Consider the following 19,941-nt stretch of genomic DNA (forward strand, 5'->3'; position numbering starts at 1 on the left):
TCTCTCCTACATCATCTGAAAGATGGCAACGTAGGGCACACGGTTACCTTCAGACGTGGTCCAGGTGATCACACTGATGCTGTGGACCTGGCCAGGCGTCAGCGTGGCCGTGAGCCGAGTCCTGCTGGCCGTGGTCACAGGAACCTCCCAAGGACACATCCTGAGCGCCCACTTGTCAGGATGAAGCTGCAGGAAGCGGTGATGTGCCGGCGGGTGGGTCCACCCGTGTCTCGACTGGACTGAGCGCACACGCGTGTAGTGTGGCTTGGTCCCTCTCTCAGCACACGGCCGCTCGGATGGCGCTGACATGGCTCGTCACAGCTGTTAGCCACAGAGAGCGTCCCACGGGCTGGCCCCACGGTCCCACGTGAGGTGGGCCACTATCATCTGTCCACGGGTGGGAAGGGCGTGGGGGACTGCTCTGCTCACACGTGGTTTCAGAAGGTGTGGACTCAGTGTTGGCTTCACCGGCTCCCGTGGGAGAGACCGTGGTCTCGCCTGGTCACCGATTCCATGAGGGTGTGTGTTTGCATCTGCAATCCCCAAACCTGAGAACACGTGTTTGTTGGCTAAACTTTCCAAGGACGCTAATAATATGAAGTCGAGTGTCATTGGCTAGTGTTGCGGATAATTTAAAACAGGTATTCAAAGCACAATTCTACCACTTTGGATTTCAATCAGTTTCAGGGACTTGACCAGGGATGTTCAGCACCTGTCTCTGCATTTTCCGTAGAAGAGGGTTTGGCCACCAGCTGCCGCGGTGACTAAACTTTATCCTTCACGATCACCAGGGGAGGCGTGACCCCCGCTCTGCCTCCCAGCACAGGGTGGGGTTAGACCGGGGAGCCTGTGGGTTTGCAGGTGAACCGGAATATCCTTGCTGCATAGGTTTGGGGCTCCCAATGTCAGCTCTGAGCTGGAAGATTTAAATACACATCATTACGCGTTCAGAGCACAGCGCCGGTCAGCAGTTCGGACCACGATGCTAAATGCAGACACGTGTCTGTGGCTCTTTCTTTAACCTTGTAATTCCGGTTGTAAAACACAGTGACCCCTCCGAACCCAGGGAGGACTTGGGGAGCTGCAAGGCAGGAGGAGGAGGCTGATTGTAAGTCAACAGGAATATCGGGGCCACGCGCAAGGGGCGAAGTGAAGTTCTAACAGGAAGGAAAACCCTTCACACCCGAGCGGCGCGACGCGAACCCCGTCTGCAGAGGACGTTGCCGGTGACAGGAAAGAGGACGACTGTGCATTTCGTGGCGGGCGTCACTGGGCATCTCCCGGCCACTGTTCTGACAACACTTCCGGTATCGCATTTCCTGATTCTCACGTCAGAGCGAGGGGCAGGGAGCCTGCTGCCGGACTGTCCGGAGACCGCAGGGGGAGCAGGCCAGCCGCCCCGCCCAGCCGTGACCTCTGCGTCCCTTCCTTCGGCGCGGAACATCCCTGGCTCCTCTAACGCTGTGTGGACTGGCTCTTTGCTCCGTGCTCAGGACTGGGAGGGGTGATCAGAGACGGCAGCACCTCGTGCTCCTCCGGCCGTGCGGTGACTGTCGCGGGGAAGAGAATTATGGTCATGACTCAGGCGTCAAGAACTGACATCACAGCTGTGGTGACCTCCTGCCTGTCCCCGAGTGGACTGCAGACCTCGTGGGGAAGACCCTGGGAGCCACTCGTTAAACACTGATGGGGGCCGAGTGGATGAGCCTGACCCCCAGACAGGTCGGCCTGAAGACGTATTAACCGAACACCTGCTGCCGTCCTCCGCATCCTGCCCAACGTGCACACGCCTGGTGCCCTGTGAACACGTCGGCGTCCCTGGCTCCACCTCGTACGGTCGTGGCTGCTGTTAGTGGCTCATGTGAAATGGTCCAGCGACTCTCGAGTCAGTGGCGTGGCTTCCACAGAACACGCACTCTCTGGTTTCCACGCGTGTGCTTTCGAACGCCTTCTGGTGAACAGGAATGGCCAGCGGCGTCCAAGGTGTGTGTCCACCACTCGCAGCCAGAGAAGCGAGCGTTCGAGAGGGCTCCCTCCCGGGAAAACCGCCCCGGACGCCGCAGCCAGCCTGTGAGCCAGCAGAGCCCTCGGCCTCCAGAGCAAACGTGTTGACTCGTTTAGGATCAGAGACTGAACCAAAGAATTCGCAGGACGCAAGTTCTCCGTGGGCCGGGCGGTCGGGCGGTGACACAGGCTCTCAGCGGGGTCCGCACTCGGGCAGCGTCCCCAAGAGTCATCGCAGAACATCTCCAGCTGAATATTCCTGAAACCAAGTTCCTGGTGCCCTTCGGCCCCGTCGGGTCAGCAGTTGGAGCATCAGCCCGAGGGCTAGAGTTGCAAGTGGGATTCGGGCTGAGGGCTCGCACCTCGGCTGAGGTGCAGCCTGTCCCTGGTGGGGGTCGTGCGGGAGGCAGCCAGTCGAGGTGTCCCTCTCACTTGGATGTTTCCCTCCTTCCCTCCCTCCCTCCCTCCCACTCTGTCTGAAGATAAATGAAAAAATAGTCTCGGGTGAGGATTAAAGAAAAACATGCATTTCTTCTACAATCTCCCTGTCTCAGCAGCTTCGGCCCCAGCATTTCCGTTGCTTGGGCCCAAAATCTCTGTGTTACCCTCAGAAACTTCTCTCCCTCGTACCCGCACGTGATGGCGGGCCCCCAGCCTGCCCTCGCTGCTGCGCTGGTGTACCCCCAAACAGGCCAGGGCTCCGTTCTGGGCAGCCCTTTCTCCCCCTGCGCCCCCTCTCGCCCCCAGCCCCGCACCCACTGCCCTGCGCGTCCTGCTCCGGCCCCGTCCGCTCCCTCCGCCCAGAGCCCTGTGCCCAGATGCTCATGTGGGGGTTCCCCAGGGCTCCCGGTCTGGGCTCCATGCTCCTGGGCACCCCCTGCGCTCCGGGTGGGGCGTGCGGCCCTCCTCTGCGGACACCGGCCGCCTCCTGGCCCTGCCCTGAGCCGCCTGAGAGGCGCTGGCCTGTAAGGGGCAGGTCACCCTGCCCTCGCCCTGCGCCAGCCGGAGCACAGGCCTGGGCAGAGCCTGCCCGCTCCCATCCCCGCTCGGTCCCGGGACTGTCTCCAGGGTCCTCGGGATGGCGCCGGTGCCCCGCGCGTGGTGAGCAGACTAGACCGTCCCCATCACGTGTCACGTGGGGTCTGTTCCGCCGTGGCCTTGTTCTCCCCGGGACCCTCCTCAGGGCAGCGGCGACTCCATCAGCTCCTCATGGTGTGTCCATCAACCAGACACGGGGGGCCGGGGGGCGTCTCCCTCCCGACACGGCACTAAGCCAGCACGGTCCTCTGGGAGCCAGGTGGCCCCGGCGCGAGGGGTCCTCGGCTGATGCGCTGGTGACGGTGTGTCCACCTGAGGATCGAGGGTTAAGTGGCTCAATCGGTTTTGCTCTTGAGCTTTCGCGACGCTGCCCAAACCCTGCGCGTCCGGGTGAGATGCCCCCTCCTGCTGACCTCGCGACGGGAGAGGCCCCTGCGTGCTCACGTCTGGGTAACGTCTCCCTCTAACTCCAGCCCCCAGGCAGCCACCGGGGAACGTGGTCTGGAACGCCACGGGCACGCGGGTGCTCCTGAGCTGGGAGCAGGTCCGAGCCCTGGAGAACGAGTCCGAGGTCACCGGGTACAAGGTCAGTGGCCGAGCTTGCGAGCGGTTGCTCTCCGGAGCCTGCCCGGCTCTTCCGGGAGCCGCGCTTGGCTTCTCGCGGGGCGGCGGCCTCTGTCTGCGGCCCAGTTCCGACACGCGGGGTCTGACGGGCCTTTGCTGAAAAGGACACTTTCCCCACGTGTCTGATGTCCTGAGACACAACCAGAGGGAAACACCTCTGCTCCCGGGGGGACGTCGGGGGAAACTGAGTGGATGGTGGGGGTTAGTTGGGGCCCTGCTGAGGCAGAGACGGGACTGAGGACAGGGGCGTGTTGGCCCGACGCGGACGCCTCCCCACTCCGCTCCGGCCTCTGGCCCGACGCTGGTCCTGCCACGTGCTGGCCCTCATCTGAGGCCTGGACCGGGCTGTGAATGTGACGTGGGTTCTGGCGGCTGAGAAACCACGTCCGCCAGGTCAGACCGCACGTCCGTGGGAAACAGAAGCGGGCGCCACGGTCCACAGGTGTCTGCGCATTGCAGGTCTTCTACAGGACGAGCGGCCGGGATGACCTGCGGGTGCTGAGCACAAACCAGACGTCCGCCGAGCTGCCGCGGCCCCTGGGGGCGGGGTGCGTGGTCCACGTGAGAGCCACGACCGCCGGCGGGGACGGGGCCAGCAGCGAGCCCGTCCGGATCCCCGGCGTCACCAGTAAGTGGCCCGTCGGCCTTTCCCTCCCCGACATGTCCCTGCGTGACCCCGGCCCACCCTCAGTCCACCGGGCGGTTCATCTGAGCAGGTGTGGGGGCAGGGAGCGCCCTCCAGGGTCCTGCAGAGTCAGGGACAGACAGCAGGGAGCAGACGGACGACATCGAGAAACATTGAACTTGATCGGCGTGGATCTGTCCTATTCGGGGCCTTGGGTGCCTGTGACCCGGGTCCTTGAGGGCAGGCTGCACCCACACACTTTCTGAGGTTTTTAATATTTGAATTATTTGCTACTAGAAATTACAGATGAATCTTATCGATTCTTTAAAAAGTAGGTGAGCCCGGCTCGTGTGGCTCAGGGGCTGAGCGTCGACCCTGCACCAGGAGGTCACGGGTTCGATTCCCGGTCAGGACACAGGCCCAGGCTGTGGGCCGATCCCCAGCGGGGGGCCTGCAGGAGGCGGCCAGTCCATGTTCTCTCATCGGTGTTTCTGTCTCTCCCTTCCTCTGTCTCTAAAATCAATAAAGGGAGAAAAAAAAGTAGGGGAAATGATCAAGGTCATAAACCACTCGGCCAAATGAAAACATACCTTTAAAAAAAATTCTTAGTCTCTGATTTCAAGTGAGGCTCACACTGACTCTTCCTTTGAAAAGTCAGATGCGCCTGTTTCATCACAGGAAGTGAGTGTTCGGCCGACAGGGAGCAGACTGTATTCCCACTATCAGTGCCAATGGTAGAAGAACTTTTGCTTTTTCTTTTAAATCTCAAACCTGGAGTTTAAAGGTCTCAATTTGAGGACAGTTGACCCTCGACCAACATGGGTTCGAACGGCAGGGATCACTTACGTGCGGTGTTTTCAGTGGGTGCCCAGTCGGCCCTTCGTGCCCCCGGGTTTGCATCTGTGGGTCCAGCCAGGCTCGATGTTGGGGGGCCCACTCACATTCTACCTGGGTTCTGAGGGCGAGGGTGGGCACCCCAACACCTGCCTTGTTCAGGGGTCACCTGCACGGTCTCCACCCTCTTGCCTTCCCGTCCTGCTCTGCAGCTCACGGTGACACGGGAACTCCGCTCCCTGGTGGCTCACTGAGCTCGGCCTGGTCCGCAGTGTCCAGCGTCCAAGCTTCAAACCTCCACCTTCAGCCATGAGCACACATGGCCGGAGCGAGGAAGGGAGAGGGGCTGGGGCACCGGCACCTTCCCGTGGGCCAGAGGGAAGGAAACCACCCCACCGAGAGCCGGAAATGTGTTCTCAGTGCTGAGCCTGCGGCAGAAAGTCTGCGAAAACCATTTCAGAGAGCAGACGTTTTTCTTTCTTTTATAAATACTTTTTTTTATTTATTTTAGAGAGAGAGGAAGGGAGAGGGAGAGAGAGATAGAAACACCGATGAGAGAACATCGACGGGCCGCCTCCTGCACGCCCCCCGCTGGGGATCAGCCCACAACCTGGGCCTGTGCCCCGACCGGGAATCGAACCTGTGACCTCCTGGTGCAGGTTGACGCTCAGCCCCTGAGCCGCACGCCGGGCACAGACAGCAGACGTCTCTGGAAGTGGCCCGGTTCCTAGAGCAGGGGCAGGACTGACTGGGGACAACAGGGACGGACGGCGGTGACTGCAGGGGCGGAGCTGACATTCAGGGTGGCCCAGGGGCTGCTGGGGGAGCGGGCCCCAGGCCTGGGCGGGGAGACACCGCCCTGGCCTCCGAGGGCTGCCGAGGCCCGAGCAGCCTCCGCCCGACACCGGCCCCTGCCGGGCTGCGGGGTCTGGGGCGCACGTCTGAGGGAGGGGAGCTTTCGTCGTCAGCTGTCCTGCAAAGACGATGTCGTGCCCCACGCGTGATGATTTATCTGAGCGTGGACAGATCACGTTCGGACTCTTAACCAGTGATGCTTTCTTGAACGAAGCCCTTGATCGATCTCAGCTGTGTGTCATCAGAGTGTAATTGTTTTCAAAATGAAGCCGTTTTCTCAGTTTCAATTAAAGTTAAACAACACCGGTGCGCAAAGCCGAGGCCTGTTTAAGGGAACGAAAGGGCATCAGGGTTCCACAGACGCGGACGAAGGCTCCGCGGACACGCAGACGGGCTGGCGGTGCCGTGTGGCCCGCGGTGCGGCCCCTGCGCGGGTCTGGCTGGGAGAGCAGAGGCCCCTCCGTGCGGTGGCCGGGGCTGCGGGTCTTCACTCACCTGACGCTTCTCTTGCTCCTCAGACTCCAATGCTCGCGGCTCCACCACCGCCGTCTCGAGCGGCCTCCCGACGTCACGCTGCCTCCCGACCCTCCTGCTGCTGCTGCACGCCCTGCGGTGAGAGCAGGTGCCTCACGGACACGACTGGTCACGAAGCAGGTGCTCTCCCGGATGCCGTGATTATGCATGTTTCTTTCCCAGCTCCGTATTTTTAACTTTCTACGTAGGTAAAGTATGAACATGATTTAACAGGAAGACGCGCAGTGCGTCCTCTCGAGAACCTGAGATGCCTTAACACTCGAAGCCAAAGGACTCCCCACGGCGCGCCGACGTCGGCAGAGGTGTTCGTCAGCTAAGACGTGGAGCCTGGGGGTAGACTCCGCGCTACCTCGCGAGCACACGTTTGTTCTGTTTTCTTTATTAATGTGGAAAAGCTCATTTCGTCCAAATGCTGTTTTCCCATCATAACAGTAATGTTTGGGAGGTTTAATCAGTGTGATTTTGAAAGAGTCAGAAATGCATTTACAAACTGCACTGTTTGGAAGACGGTGCCTGTGACCCCCGAGGCTGGGAAGTGCCGCCCTGGGGTCCGGAGGGTGCTGCTTGGCCTCACCGTCCTTCCGGAGGTTGGCTTCTCCCCAAGTCACCCTGCTCGCTCTCCCCACCCACCCACCAGGACTCTGAACCGTGGGGACGGCCGCACCCTTCTGCCCAGCCTGGGCCCCGTGAGGGCTTGTCTTGTCCTGGAGGAGGAAGGAAATGGAAATGCGAGGGTCCCTGTCCCCCCTGACGCTGGGCTGCTCAGACCTCGGCGTGAATGTATCATGTCAGCAGGAGGTCCGGCAGTCTAAAGCCTGGGTTCCTTCTGCTTAGTGCTTTTATTTTATTCAGCGACAGTATGAAATTGAAATGATCACACTTGTCCTTTCTCAGAAATAAATAACACTACTAAGACAGTGAATGTTCTCGTTCACACCTACGGACAAGCCTTCAGGTTTCGTTAAAACGGGGCGGAGAAAGGAAGGACCTGGCTCTCAACCCAAATCCTTGACGGCTCCGCACGACTTTTCATTTCCGATTTCTGATTCCATTAAGAGGTCCTCTCTTTTCGGGGTAACAGGTGGCTTTGTGATGAAACCCAACCGTCTGTCTGAGAGAGTCTGGCGGATGTTTTGGTCCCTGAGTTAAATCTGCAGCAGAACCAGCGAGGATGCGGCTCAGCCCCTCCCAGCGGTCGGCAGAGGCTCCTCCGGGACCTGACCAGCCACAGGGAGAGAGAGCACCAGGCCGCAGACTGAGCGTCAGACGTGCAGAGTCGACTTTTACCTCCTTTTTTTTTTTTTTACCAATTTCACATGTTGCAGGAACTTGCTCTTCTCTGAAAAATTACCAGAACTTGAAGCCAACTGCTCATGGATCACAAAGAATCGCTTTTCAGTCAGATGACATTTGAGATGAAGTTGTTGTCTGTAAGGAACAATATCTATAACTTTCTTTGGAAGGTCTGTATATACTGTAAATACCTAGGAAAGCCCAACCTTTGTCCCTTCGGTCGCAAAGCGAGGACGCGCTGTCTGCGACCCTGTGCTGAAGCTACGGGTGGGGGGCGGCGCCGGGTGACGGAAGCCCCCCCATGTCCCCGTGGTTTCATTTGCAACATAGTTGCTGTGTCATGGTTCTCGCTCTATATCTCCATGAGATTTGAACTTTGTTTCATATTGAAAAGTATACAAAGTATCTCGAAATTTCTGTGCGTGTATCCTATGGTTATCTGTATGTATTCTTTTCTATTATTCGAATAAACTTTATAACAATAAATGCCCAGGTGTGATTAATTATGGTATGGTTAGAAAAATGTCATTTAAAGGGCACCAGAATAATGATAATTTTTCGGCCAACTGTTACTCTTTCCATCTTGCAACAGAATGTTTTAAGAATTATTCATACACCCTATGGACTAAATCGGCGTTTGAGACCACGCCCTCTGTGCTGAAGACATTTCCGCTGCGGGGCCGAGCGGAAAATTTGCTTTGTGGAATGATGGCGTCTAGTTTGCTCTGACTTCATTCGGTGCCTGGCGGCTACTGCCCCAGTTTTGACGAGTATTTTCTTGAGATTGACATCAGTGTGTCGGGGCCTCACAGACTTGCTCACTGTATCCGTGCTAGAGGCTTGTTCATAAGCAATCCTCAGGATGTAGAAGATTCTAAATATTTGAAAAAACACTCTAGAAAAAGATTACTTTCTAATTAGCCAAGGGTTTTCAATGTTATTGTGCATGTCGGGAAAATTAGAGCGAAAATAATAATTTGATCATTTTCTTCACTGAAAATTCAAAGCTCTACTGAGAGGCAAGAGAATTAAGTGGGGAAAGTCTGTGCAGTGTGTGCAGATGTGTGTGCACGTGCGTGTGCGGGGGCTAGTTTTAAACATGACCTGGGGACACGCGGAAACACTTCCCCACACCGACCAGGCCCAGGCCCCTCCCCTGGGCACAGGGCCCCTCACGGGGCAGACTGGGCAGCTCCACGTCCTCCGGCCCTGGTCTGAGTAAACCGTCTCCACTTCATGGCCGTGGGGTCTCGCTCCAGTGCCATCCCCCCTCTGAGCCTCCGTTTCTATGCACAGAGCAGGGCCGTGGGCGGAGCAGCTCCCAGAGTCGCCAGGTCTTCATGCTCAGCTGTCTGCCCTGCAGTGTCCTCTTTCGTAAACTGAGGTTACGGACGCCGCCGACTAAGACGCTGGGAGGTGTGTGGGTGCCTAAGGCCGTTACTCTTTCAAAACGTGTTTAATTACAGTTGACATTCAGCATTACTTCGTATTAGTCTCAGGTGTACAGCTTAGTGGTCAGACAGTCGTACTTTACAGAGTGACCATGATGTTTCCAGGACGCCCCTGGCACCGTCCGCGTCATCACCGTATTACTGACTGTCCCCTGAGCTGTGCGGTCCAGCCCGCGACTGGCCAGTGACCCACGCGATGCCCTCAGCCCCTCACCTTCCTCCGGTGCTGCTCCTTCAGCTGCAAATCAGTGCGCGGGGCGCGGAGACCTTGGCGTGGCTTTGCTTATCCTCGGGTCTCCGCGTCCTGAGGGGGACAGGTGAGTTCGGGGCTTCCTGGGACAGAGGGTGGGGCGATTCTGGTGGCAGACGATTGCCCCCCCGAGTCCAGGCGACGGCCCCGCCCTCTGTGCCGACTCTGAGTGGAGACCCCACCGCGCTGTCTCGGCCTTCGCCGCGGTCCCACCGGGACTGCTCGGCCCAGTGAGCAGGTGAGAAAGCCAAGGCTAGGGAAGCTTGAGACTGTACAAGTCACTGCAGCACGAAAGGGTCTGACCCGGCGCTGTGGCTACCCCTCGGCCGACAGGTCCCATCCCTGTCGCGGCCAGACACAGGGGTTCGGAGTCCGGGCACCAGTCCTGAGGGCTGTGAGCGGGGCGCCTTGTTCCGTTTCTGTCATTGATCAGCGTTCACATTGGGAAGAACTGGGGAGCCTTCCTTTGTCTGTTGTAAACGTTGATATTTTCTATTTCTTTTTTTTTATCCTCACCCAAGGACGTTTTTCCATTTTTTGTACAGATAGAGTGGGAGGTAGAGAAAGAGAGAGAAACATCGACGTGAAAGGGACACATCGAGTGGCTGCCACCCGCACGACCCACCAGGGCCGGGGACAAACTGCAACCGAGGTATGTGCCCTTAGCGGGAACCGAACCCGGGTCTCTCCAGACCGCAGGCTGATGCTCTAACCGCTGAGCAAAACCAGCCAGGGCAATGTTTAATTTTTATGTACACTTTCTTTACATTATTTTGTAGACGGATTGGGTTGATTTTCAGCCATTTTACCATTTTCAGTGAAAACGTGATCGTGTAATTCAGAGAAACACAGGACATGCACGATCAGGATGTTCCAGAAGCTGTTTCTTCCCAGTTGAAGCCCACCTGCCATTTCATATCCTTTTTATTCCATCTTTTATTTTATTTAGAATTAATCTTAAGTGCGTTTTTTCCTGAAGTATTTCACCCTGTAGAGAAACGAAGGCCGTGCTGGGGCTCACGCCAGCAGGGTCCCTGCAGCGGTGTCGGAGGTAAGTCAACGGCGGCGTCAGCCGCAGCGCTGGGACTGGTGCACGGTACCTGCGTCTGCAGGGAGATTCGGGAAGGGGTGGGAGGCAGATCCTGGAGCGCAGGCTCCCCGCAGGGTCCCGTCTGAGCCCCGATGGGACGCCCAGTATGGGGGGGCCTCTGCACTGCCCGGGGGAGGCCTGAGGCTGAGTTGAATCTGTGAGAAAGGCCGCAGCCGCCCTGAGCCCTGCTCCTGCTCTGCCCTTTGACCCTGTCCCGGCCCCTGGTGAGTCTGCTTGGTCCCGACTGTGGACTGGGACTCGGGCCCTGCGAGGTGGGGCTGCCGGGAGAAGGCGGGGGGAGGGGCAGGGGAGCGGTGAGGGTGGCAGAGAGCAGCCCTGTCTCCTCCTCAGACAGTGGGCTCGGGGGGAGGGCATGCCAGCTGCCGAGGGGCCAGGACGTTCCGGGGCACCCAGGCGGAAGATCCAGGGGATCCCGGCCCCACCCAGGGAGCGTCCACCCCCCGCCCACAGCTCGGCTCCGTCCACTCGGCTCCGTCCACTCTTCTCCCCCCTCCTGTCTTCACACTTACTTTCTCCTCCTGGGGAGCTGATGGCGGGCGGGGCTCAGGCTGCACAGCTGTTGGGAATAACTGCGCCCCGTTCACCTGTGTTGGGCACGTTGCCCAGACTGGGAAGAAGGTCGACGGGCTGGTGGCTCAGAGCAGCTGCCTCCAGTCTCGGGTCTGGGACGAGCCCTCGCCACGCCCGAACCCCGGTGTGGCCCACAGGGGATCCCGCTGCAGCACAGTGTTTGTCTCCAAAGCGCCACCACGGAAGGACGCGGTGGAGGACGGTCCCACGGACGACGTGACCTAAGAGCAGAAAACTTTTCTCAGACTCTGGCTCGTGGGTTTTCAGTAACAGTCTAATAACAGTAAAATCTTTACGGCTGGGTTTTCAGTGCTGACTCATTCGTCAAGGGTCACTTTTCACGTCTGTGTGATAACTTCCGCGCTTCGAAGGAAAATTCTTCCATTCATCCGGCGTCAGAGCTGGTCTTGGGACGAGATGTGAGACCCCCTCTCAGGGGGCTTGTCCCAGGAAGCCCAGGGGCCGGGACCGGACCTGTGGGGACAGAAGCTCAGGGTGCGCTCTACCTGTGAGGACCTGGTGGCGTTTGCCGCTGAGGATGGTCCTGGGCCGGGGTGAGGCGACCGTCCGCTGGCCGCGACCCGGCCCCTCCGGACAGGACACCGACGGCAAAGGGCCCAGAACCTGGCCCCAGATCAGGACCAGGAACATTCCCCGGAGGACGCTGCTCAGGAAGAGGGTGAAACTCAGCCTAAAGCTTCCCTGCTCCTGCCCGCGAGGAGAGCCAGTGGACGGCCCCCCGGGCCCCCGTGAAGTGCAGGGACTCCGCTGAGCCCAGCCTCACCATCTGGCTGGGGTCGGTGTCGCTGCAGGGAAGGTTCCGGATGCTTGTCTGAGGACCTGAGGGGCTGCGGGACTTTCTGAGCCTCGGTGGAGAAGAATCTGCGAGAGGAGCCCACAGGCGAGCGCCCAGGGGTCCGTGTGGGCCAGTTGGGCGGTGTCACCCGGAGCAGGTCGCCCCCCAGGACCGCGCCCCAGGGCCAGACGGAGCCCCGGGCGCTGCAGGCACCGGGACCATCTACCCGCTGTGACCACGCGAAGGAGGCCTTCTGCCATCAGAAAAGAAGCACATTTGTCCCCACAGCCGAGGGGCCCTGGGTGGAGGAGAAACACGGTTCCCGCCCGGCCCCTCCTGCGGAGGAGAAGCTGGGCCGCAGAACGGGAGGAAAATCCACGTGGCTGAGTCTCGGGACGCCCACCGCCGCAGGACGGTCCCGCAGGGAACAAGATGCGGTCGGACTGAATCTGGGGCGGCCAGTCCTTCCCAGCCCGATGTGAACCCAACTCGTACAACCTTGTTTTCAGGACCCTGATCTCCACCGAAACGTCACCCGGGGCCTCGAAGAGTTTCCAGTACCTGCAGGTCCCCATGCTCTGGGCGGAGGCGAGCGGGTCTCTGCGGACAGCCCCCCGCTGGGATGCCGCCGGGGGCCCCCACAGCCCGGACGACGCGACACAGCAGCCCCTGGGAGCTACGGGATGGGCTTGTCCCAGGAAGTTCCCAGATCCGAGGACCTGAGGGCAGGCGTCCTTCCCGGGAGCTGAGCCGTTGCCTGGGAGGTCGGCAGGGCCACCCTGTGCGTCCACGGAGCCCCGAGGGGTGGGCACGCTGACGGGGGCCTGGGGTCCATGATGCTCACCCCACCCCCTGCTTAGCCCCCGCCTGCCCTGTGGGACGGGGCCAGCCTGACGCCTCCCCTGGGTGCTGATTCCAGGACAAGGCCGAGAACCTGGGAAACAGGCCGCGTCTCCGTCCAGAGCTGTGGAAGGTCAGGGCTCGGGCCCGTCCTTGGAATCACTGTGCGTTTTGTCCCCTGGCTGGTGTCGCTGTGGTCGAGCCCTGTGGTCCTGCTGGGGCTCGGGAACGGGGCACCTGGAGTGGGTGTCCACAGCTGTGTCTGGGTTCCAGGGAGACAGAGCGGCCGTCTGCCCTTCACTGGCTGGGACAACGTGCCCAGTGGTCCCGGTGCCTGGTGTGAGGGCCCTTGGCCCCGGGCATCCGGGCCTCCCCCCCCCGGGGGCTGACTGGTCAGTGAAAGAGGAGACATTGAGACAGACGTCTCTCTGTGTTCTCGAACAGCCTCCTCCGATCTCCAGGTTTTCGTTGTTTTTAAGTTTTTCTACCCGGAAAACGGAGACACTTGGCCTTCGGTTCCCTTCCCACCCTGTGGCGAGGGGCACGCATGTGGGGGCGTCTCCAGGCTCATGTTTGTGGGTGTGTGAGGCTGACGCAGAACCAGCCACGCGGGCCTCGACATCGTCATTTTAAGAAGGAACGTTTCTCAAGGAAACGTATTGATCTGGATTATTTTCACGGACAAATTCAGATCGTGTGTCACTTCCTAGAGGAGTCGCTCTCCTCCAGCAGAACCACCTGGAAGCTTTTCCGCCCAACGGGGGACAGGGCGTGGCTGAGGCCCTTGCGGCGGCCTCCCCGCTGGCTCTTTGCCCCAAGTCTCGTGGACACCCCGTGTTTCCCGGGCCCCAGCGACTCTGTGCTCGGCCGACTGTGGGGTGCGGACCAGCTGATGCCACAGTGTGGAGGTGTTCGCGGGGCCCACGCACCCTGCATGCCGGCGGCAGAGGCTGTGGCCGGGACCCGAGGCCACAGTGTGGACGGAGCTTGGGAGAGTGTGGAAAGGGGATTGTTTGGGGATCTCTCCGTGTGAGTTTCCAAGCCTCCCGGCCCCCCGACCGGGTCTGTCAGGCTGAGGCGTCCACCGTGTCTGTCTGGTGAGCTGATGAAGATGAACAGCCGGGGTGACAGCCAAGGCTGCAGAGCAGACGCCAGTGGGAGAACGGGGGCCGGACGGGAAGATTTCCTGACAGGTGGCGTGGGGCGTGGGAGCAGGCGCCGTGCGCAGGTCTGTGGGGGAAGGAAGCCCACTGGAAGGCGGCCCTCAGACTCGGGGGCTCGGGAAGCGTGCAGAGTCTGGGTAGAGGGGGGCTCTCCCCACTGCGGTTTCCGGACGGAAGTGTCGAGACTGAAACGTCAGCGCAGCAGCGGTGGCTCCTGACTCGGGCTCAGGAAGGCCGTGGGCGGCGCGTCCACCAGGGAAACAAGGCCCCGCCGCAGGGACCACAGGAGCAGCGGACACGCCTCCTCCCCGTAACTCACAGTGAGGAGAAAGACACCACGTTCTTCCCCTTCGGGGCCCTGCCTGGTGTGATGGGACGGCCCGCCCCCTGCGTGTGTCACCCCTACAGGGACGCGGATGGGGCTGAGGCCGCGATGGGGTCAGAGCCCTGCACTTTGAGTCCCCCCGGTGCGGGCTCCCTCTAAACGTGGCATCTGCAACCTGGGCCTCGTCTTGGACCTGTGGTTCCGGTTCTGTCACATGGCCCTGTGTTCCCGGGGAGCCTGCTTCCCGCCCCCGATGTGGGTGCAGCCGTGGGGAGGGGCCTCGCAGAGAAAGTCTGCCCCCCGCCCCGCCCCGGCCCTGGAGCAGAGGGTGGACCAGGCTGCTTTTCCTCAGATTCACTCCCGTGTCCGGAGTGTGAGCAGAATGTTCTCCTTCTCCAGGGCTCAGTCATTCTCGGGCCCAAACAGGATGATGATGGAGCTGGAATAATGCAGTTAAAGCCCAGCCAGGGTGGCATCTCCGGCAGAGGAGTTCCTGAGGGAGGGGTCTGAGGAGTGTTGAGATGTTGGGGAGGAGCCTGAGCCCCAGGTGAGGGTCCCAGGCGGAGCCGGGGTTTGTGGAGGATCTGAGCATCGGCAGTGGTGTGTGCACCTGTTTATTTACTTCCTTTTCCACAAAGAACATACACATACATACAGACTCCCTAAGTATTTAAGCTCTGAGAACCGGGAACAACGTACAGCAGACACACCTGGACAAAGAGGAGAGAATACTGGGGTCACCCTGAGACGTAAACACAGACGACACATGAGGGTAGGTGACAGGTGGGGCTCCGTGATGTCACAGGAGAGACGTCTTTCTGAATAAAGGGCGGTGATGGGAATGCAGCTACCGTAACAGGTTCGGTGAACACACACTTCAGGACTGGACAAGCCTTCGTCACTGTGTCCGCGACGTCCGTTTGAAGAGATGCTCCGTTTGGGTCACCAGCACAGAAATGCCACCTGGTCTGCAGGACAACGGACCGTCCAATAGGTTACACAGTTGTGCCGGACAGTGTATAGCAACCTGGTCCAGACCCAAACCGTATCCTCGAAGGTCCCTGGAAATCGAGTCCACGTGGTCCACCTGAAGGGGTGTGACCATCCTTGTGTGGTGAGCGGTGGTGGTCACTCAGGAGGGACCCTGACACCCCCTGGGACAGCTCTGTACAGGGGGACCCCGATAATCTGACAGCCTCGTGTCTGAAATGAACAGCAATGCGACGTGACCTGGGGGAGCAGAACCGGTTTGCAGACAGCCAGCCTCTGAGACGCGAAAGTTCTTGCTCCCTGGTCACAGGGCTCGGCTCCTCCCTCTGAACGTGGTCCGTAGCCCGTCCGCAAGACGACTTACCGAATTGTGCCTCTGGCATTTCCACGTGGTTCACTTTGCCCGTCTTTGCTCCAAAGGTGTGTGTGAGCTCTCGGGCTGTTCCACAGCTAACCCAGCAAGGAGCCCACGGAGCACAGCCTGCGATCGTCTCAGGCATCTGGTCACAGCAAACGGCAGTGGCTGCGTCTCGGCCCAGAGTGCAGCCTTCCCATCTGTGTCTCTGCACAGCTCATCCAGCTGGGTGGGCGGCCACTGAATAGAAGATTATAACACGGGTGGATGGATGGATGGACAGATGGACGGATGGACAGATGGACGGACGGATGGATGGATGGATGGACAGAGCAGAGATGCACTCGGAGACACAGGCCGGCAGCTGCTGCTCACCTTCTGTGCCGTTGACCTCTCTGTTGGCTCAAGATACGTTGGGTTCTTTGTTGGCGCCACTCACATGCAAAGTCTCTAATATCTCCTGATCATCATTTTTTTCTTTATTGATTTTAGAGAGAAAGGAAGGGAGAGGGAGAGAGAGATGGAAACATGGATGAGAGAGAACATCGATTGGCCACCTCCTGCACGCGCCCCACTGGGGATCAGGCCCACAACCCGTGCCTGTGCCCTGACCGGGAATCGAACTGGCGACCTCTTGGTGCAGGGTCAACGCTCAACCCCTGAGCCACACCGGCCGGGCTAGTTCCTATGTTTTTGGAAACATAATTTCAGTGCTTGAACCTAAGGTTTCAGCAGCTCTCCTGTTTCGTTTTGGCTCAGACGAGGGAGAAGATGGGATTTCACACCGTTGTTCGGAGGTGATGTGATGGGACGTCCGCAGGGCTGGTGGGAACCGCACGGGCGATCCCGTGTCCGAATAGTTTACCGTGGACTGACTTCGGGAAGATTGTTCATCTTTAAGCAGCATTTCCTGCCGTAGGTGTTGCTGGCGACCAAAATTATCCGCATCTGTGTTTGGTCTGAGCCGTGAATCGGACGTCCAGGCCCAGGTCTCTGTGTCCCAAACACCAGACTCACCAGGAAGCTTTTCAGAAGCTGCTGTTGAGACTGGGCGTTTAATTCGAATCTTCCCTGACGCAGCGATGCCACACATGGGGGGGGGGGGTCTGACACGGGGAGAGGGTTCTGCAGTCTCCTATTCTCAGGGGTCGAGGGCTCAGCGTGTTGGTCACACTCCCTCAGGGTCACGCCTCTGACGTGCTACTCACCAGCTGGGTGACCTTGGGCACGTCACCTTGGCATAAACTAACCTGCAATCGATTTGATCGTCAAAATCTGTGTGTGCACGTGTGCAGATATAAATACATGCGCAGCATAAGAGGTACATTTATATGTTTATAATGCAAAGTGTGTGAGATGATACTCTCTTAAAGCGGCTGAGGATTAAGTTGCGATGCACCGCGAAGAACTTGCCGGGACGGGAACAGAGGTGTAAATAACACTGTCAGAAAACGCAGGTCACGGTGATGGGGCAGAATGAGTTCTTGCAGTCGGGGCTTAAAAACAGAAGGAAACGCATCCCCCCGGCAGAGACATGTTTTCTCTCCTCACAACCAGTCCAGCATCTTGTGTTCAAGAGACTCTCCTCCAGGTGTGACTCAGCTTCTTCCTTCGGCTGAGGAAGCGTCTCCCCGGCCTCGGCGAGAACAGCAAGGTCTCTGTACAAATAAGAAAAATGTGCTGATTTTCTCTGCGTGACTGGGAGCCGGGTGCTGGGCTAATATTCTGAGCATTTTGCTCCGGCTTCGAGCTCTGATGGAAATGTCGGGTCGAGGGCAGGACGCAGGACTCGGGTGGCCGTCGCCCGGAGACGGGTCACCAGGCCAAGCTGAGACAGACCGCCTTTCGAGCCAGGAAGCCTCCGTTCTCACGCTCTCTCTCCGCCGCCTCTCCCCCTCCAGGGGCTGAGGGAGCTCGGCCCTGGCCACCCCTTGGCCCCTGGCCTCAGGTCCCAGCATCGTCCCGGCTGTTCACTGACGTTAGGACGCAAACCCTTTACTCGCCAAGTGAAAAGGAGAAGGTTGCCCCTCTCGGGGGACTTCAGGGTTACGTGGACTGTAGTTTGGACTCCATGGTAGAGTCGTAGACGTATTTGGGGTACAGGGGTGACACAGAGCTGCCTACAGAAGGCGGATTCTGTGTCCTTCCCAGCTCTCCTGGGACGAGCTTTAGGTTCTTGCTTTGCCTTTCTCAAAGCTCATCTGTTTCTAAAAAAAGAATAGTATTTCCAGCTATAGAGGCTTTAACTGCCTGTTGTCAACTTTTTAAAATGTTTTTATTGATTTTTTTTTTTTTTAGAGAGAGAGGAAGGGAGAAAAAGAAACATCAATGTGCGAAAGAACCATCCTTCAGCTGCCTCCTGCACGCCCCGAGTGGGGATCGAACCCCCAACCCAGGCGTGTGCCCGACCGGCATCGGACCAGGACTGTCTGTGGGGCCGCGCTCAGTCCACTCAGCCACGCCGCCGGGCTGTTGACCGCCTTTGATGCGTCGGTTACAACAGAAACGTTCCATTTGCACAGAACTGCTTCTGTAGTTTACGAAGAAGACGATCCAGGTGCATTTGGACACATGGATTTATTTTTAGAATCAATAATACTTGACTCCTTGGAAGGAAAAACCAAGTCAGATCCCTCACAGACGCATCCAAATGAAAGCCAAATGGAAACTCACTGGATCGTGAAGTGGGTGCTACAGGACCTATTACACACATTATTTAATCATAAACGAATAAAGAGGAATACACCACGAAAGGGGGAGTTTTTCCAACTAGAGAGGCAAAGAAAGAGCAGAAAGAAAACTGATGCAGAAATCTCCATACAGATCTGATCACAGGTTCGCATCTCTCTAGGACGAAAGTTAGACAAAACCGAGGAAACTTTGGCGCGTGTGTTTGTTTCACAATAAAGTCAGTTCTCTGATACGTGAAGAATCCTTATCGAAAAATGAACCAAGCTGGGAACAGAAGATATCGAGAGGAAGAATAAATAAAAAGTAACAAGGCCAACCACACTAGTATTCAGAGACACAGACACTAAAAGAGAAAAATGCATTTTACTTTTACCTACCAAATTGGGAATCTCTTTTATCTTCACTGAAGAGAAGGGTGAGCTGTGTCCCCCCAGCAGGAGGAGCTGGGCATCAGGAGGACACCCACACTTTCTTCCATGTCCTTCTGCCCAGAAGGATCTTTAACGACAGCTTCACCTATTTTCCTACAGGGATTTCATTTCTTTTTTCACCCCGAGTATGTTCACACGACTTTATTGAGGTATAATTGACGTACAAAACTGAACATACAGCTAATTGAGTTTGGGGGTATTTTTTTTTTATTTTTTATTTTTTTATTTTTTTTAATCCTCACCTGAGGACATTTTTCCATTTTTTGTACAGATAGAGCGGGAGGGAGAGAGAGGAACAGAGAGAGAGAGAGAGAAACATCGATGTGAAAGGGACACATCGAGTGGTTGCCACCCGCACAACCGACCAGGGCCGGGGACAAACTGCAACCGAGGTACATGCCCTTAGCGGGAACCGAACCCGGGTCTCTCCGGACCGCAGGCCGACGCTCTAACCGCTGAGCCAAACCGGCCAGGGCAGTTTGGGGGTATTTTTGATGGAAATTTCCAACCATAATAAACAGGAAAAAATACAGAAACCCTCCAGCGTCAGCGTCACCAAGATTCGAAGGCAGTTTTGATGAGAACCGTGGTGCTGGCTTTGTGCCTGGTCTGGGCTGTGGCGCGAGCAGGAGGCGCTATCGAAGGCGCCCACGGACCAGCGACGACCCGGCACACCCAGCTCCACGATAGGATCTACGGGGATAACCCAGAGGGCGAGGGATGATTTATTTCCCAGGTGTTAAGAACAACAAGAAACAGCTCCCACGTTCACTTCCCTGAATGGAATCGGGCGGAAAACAGTTGCTCTGCAGGGACGAGAGGGGAGAGCGACACCCGCCCCAGACCGGAGCCTGCTGTCCGCACACTTCCGAGACCTGCGCTGCGTGCGGGTCGGCGCTGCGCACAGAGGCAGCTCGAGTCCTCGGGACAGCTCCCAGGGGCCCTGTGCTGTCTCCCCAGTGAGCTGAGCGGTTGGCCATGGTTCACACTGAGGTCACGTGAACACCTGGCCACAGGGGACCCCGAGCTCCCACATTGCGGCTCTGGACCCCATTCCTGCCCGGCTGGTGGGCTCAGGGGCTGAGCGTCAACCCTGCACCAAGAGGTCGCCGGTTTGATTCCCGGTCAGGACACATGCCCAGGTTGTGGGCCCGACCCCCA

At 58.2% G+C, this 19,941-nt stretch overlaps 1 protein-coding gene across 1 annotated transcript in view; it reads left to right on the forward strand.

The window, feature by feature from the left end:
* Positions 1 to 11,414, forward strand: part of LOC118632989 (contactin-3-like) — a 108,109-nt gene extending 96,695 nt beyond the window's left edge. The window contains exons 20-24 of the mRNA XM_036266330.1: positions 3,516 to 3,628; positions 4,126 to 4,294; positions 6,499 to 6,592; positions 10,503 to 10,559; positions 11,327 to 11,414. Coding sequence (XP_036122223.1) covers positions 3,516 to 3,628; positions 4,126 to 4,294; positions 6,499 to 6,592; positions 10,503 to 10,559; positions 11,327 to 11,414 — 521 coding nt within the window. The remainder of the gene's footprint in view (positions 1 to 3,515; positions 3,629 to 4,125; positions 4,295 to 6,498; positions 6,593 to 10,502; positions 10,560 to 11,326) is intronic.
* Positions 11,415 to 19,941: the final 8,527 nt, after the last annotated feature.

This window comes from Molossus molossus, unplaced genomic scaffold (genome assembly GCF_014108415.1).
Source record: "Molossus molossus isolate mMolMol1 unplaced genomic scaffold, mMolMol1.p scaffold_m16_p_18, whole genome shotgun sequence".
Taxonomy (NCBI): Eukaryota; Metazoa; Chordata; class Mammalia; order Chiroptera; family Molossidae; genus Molossus; species Molossus molossus.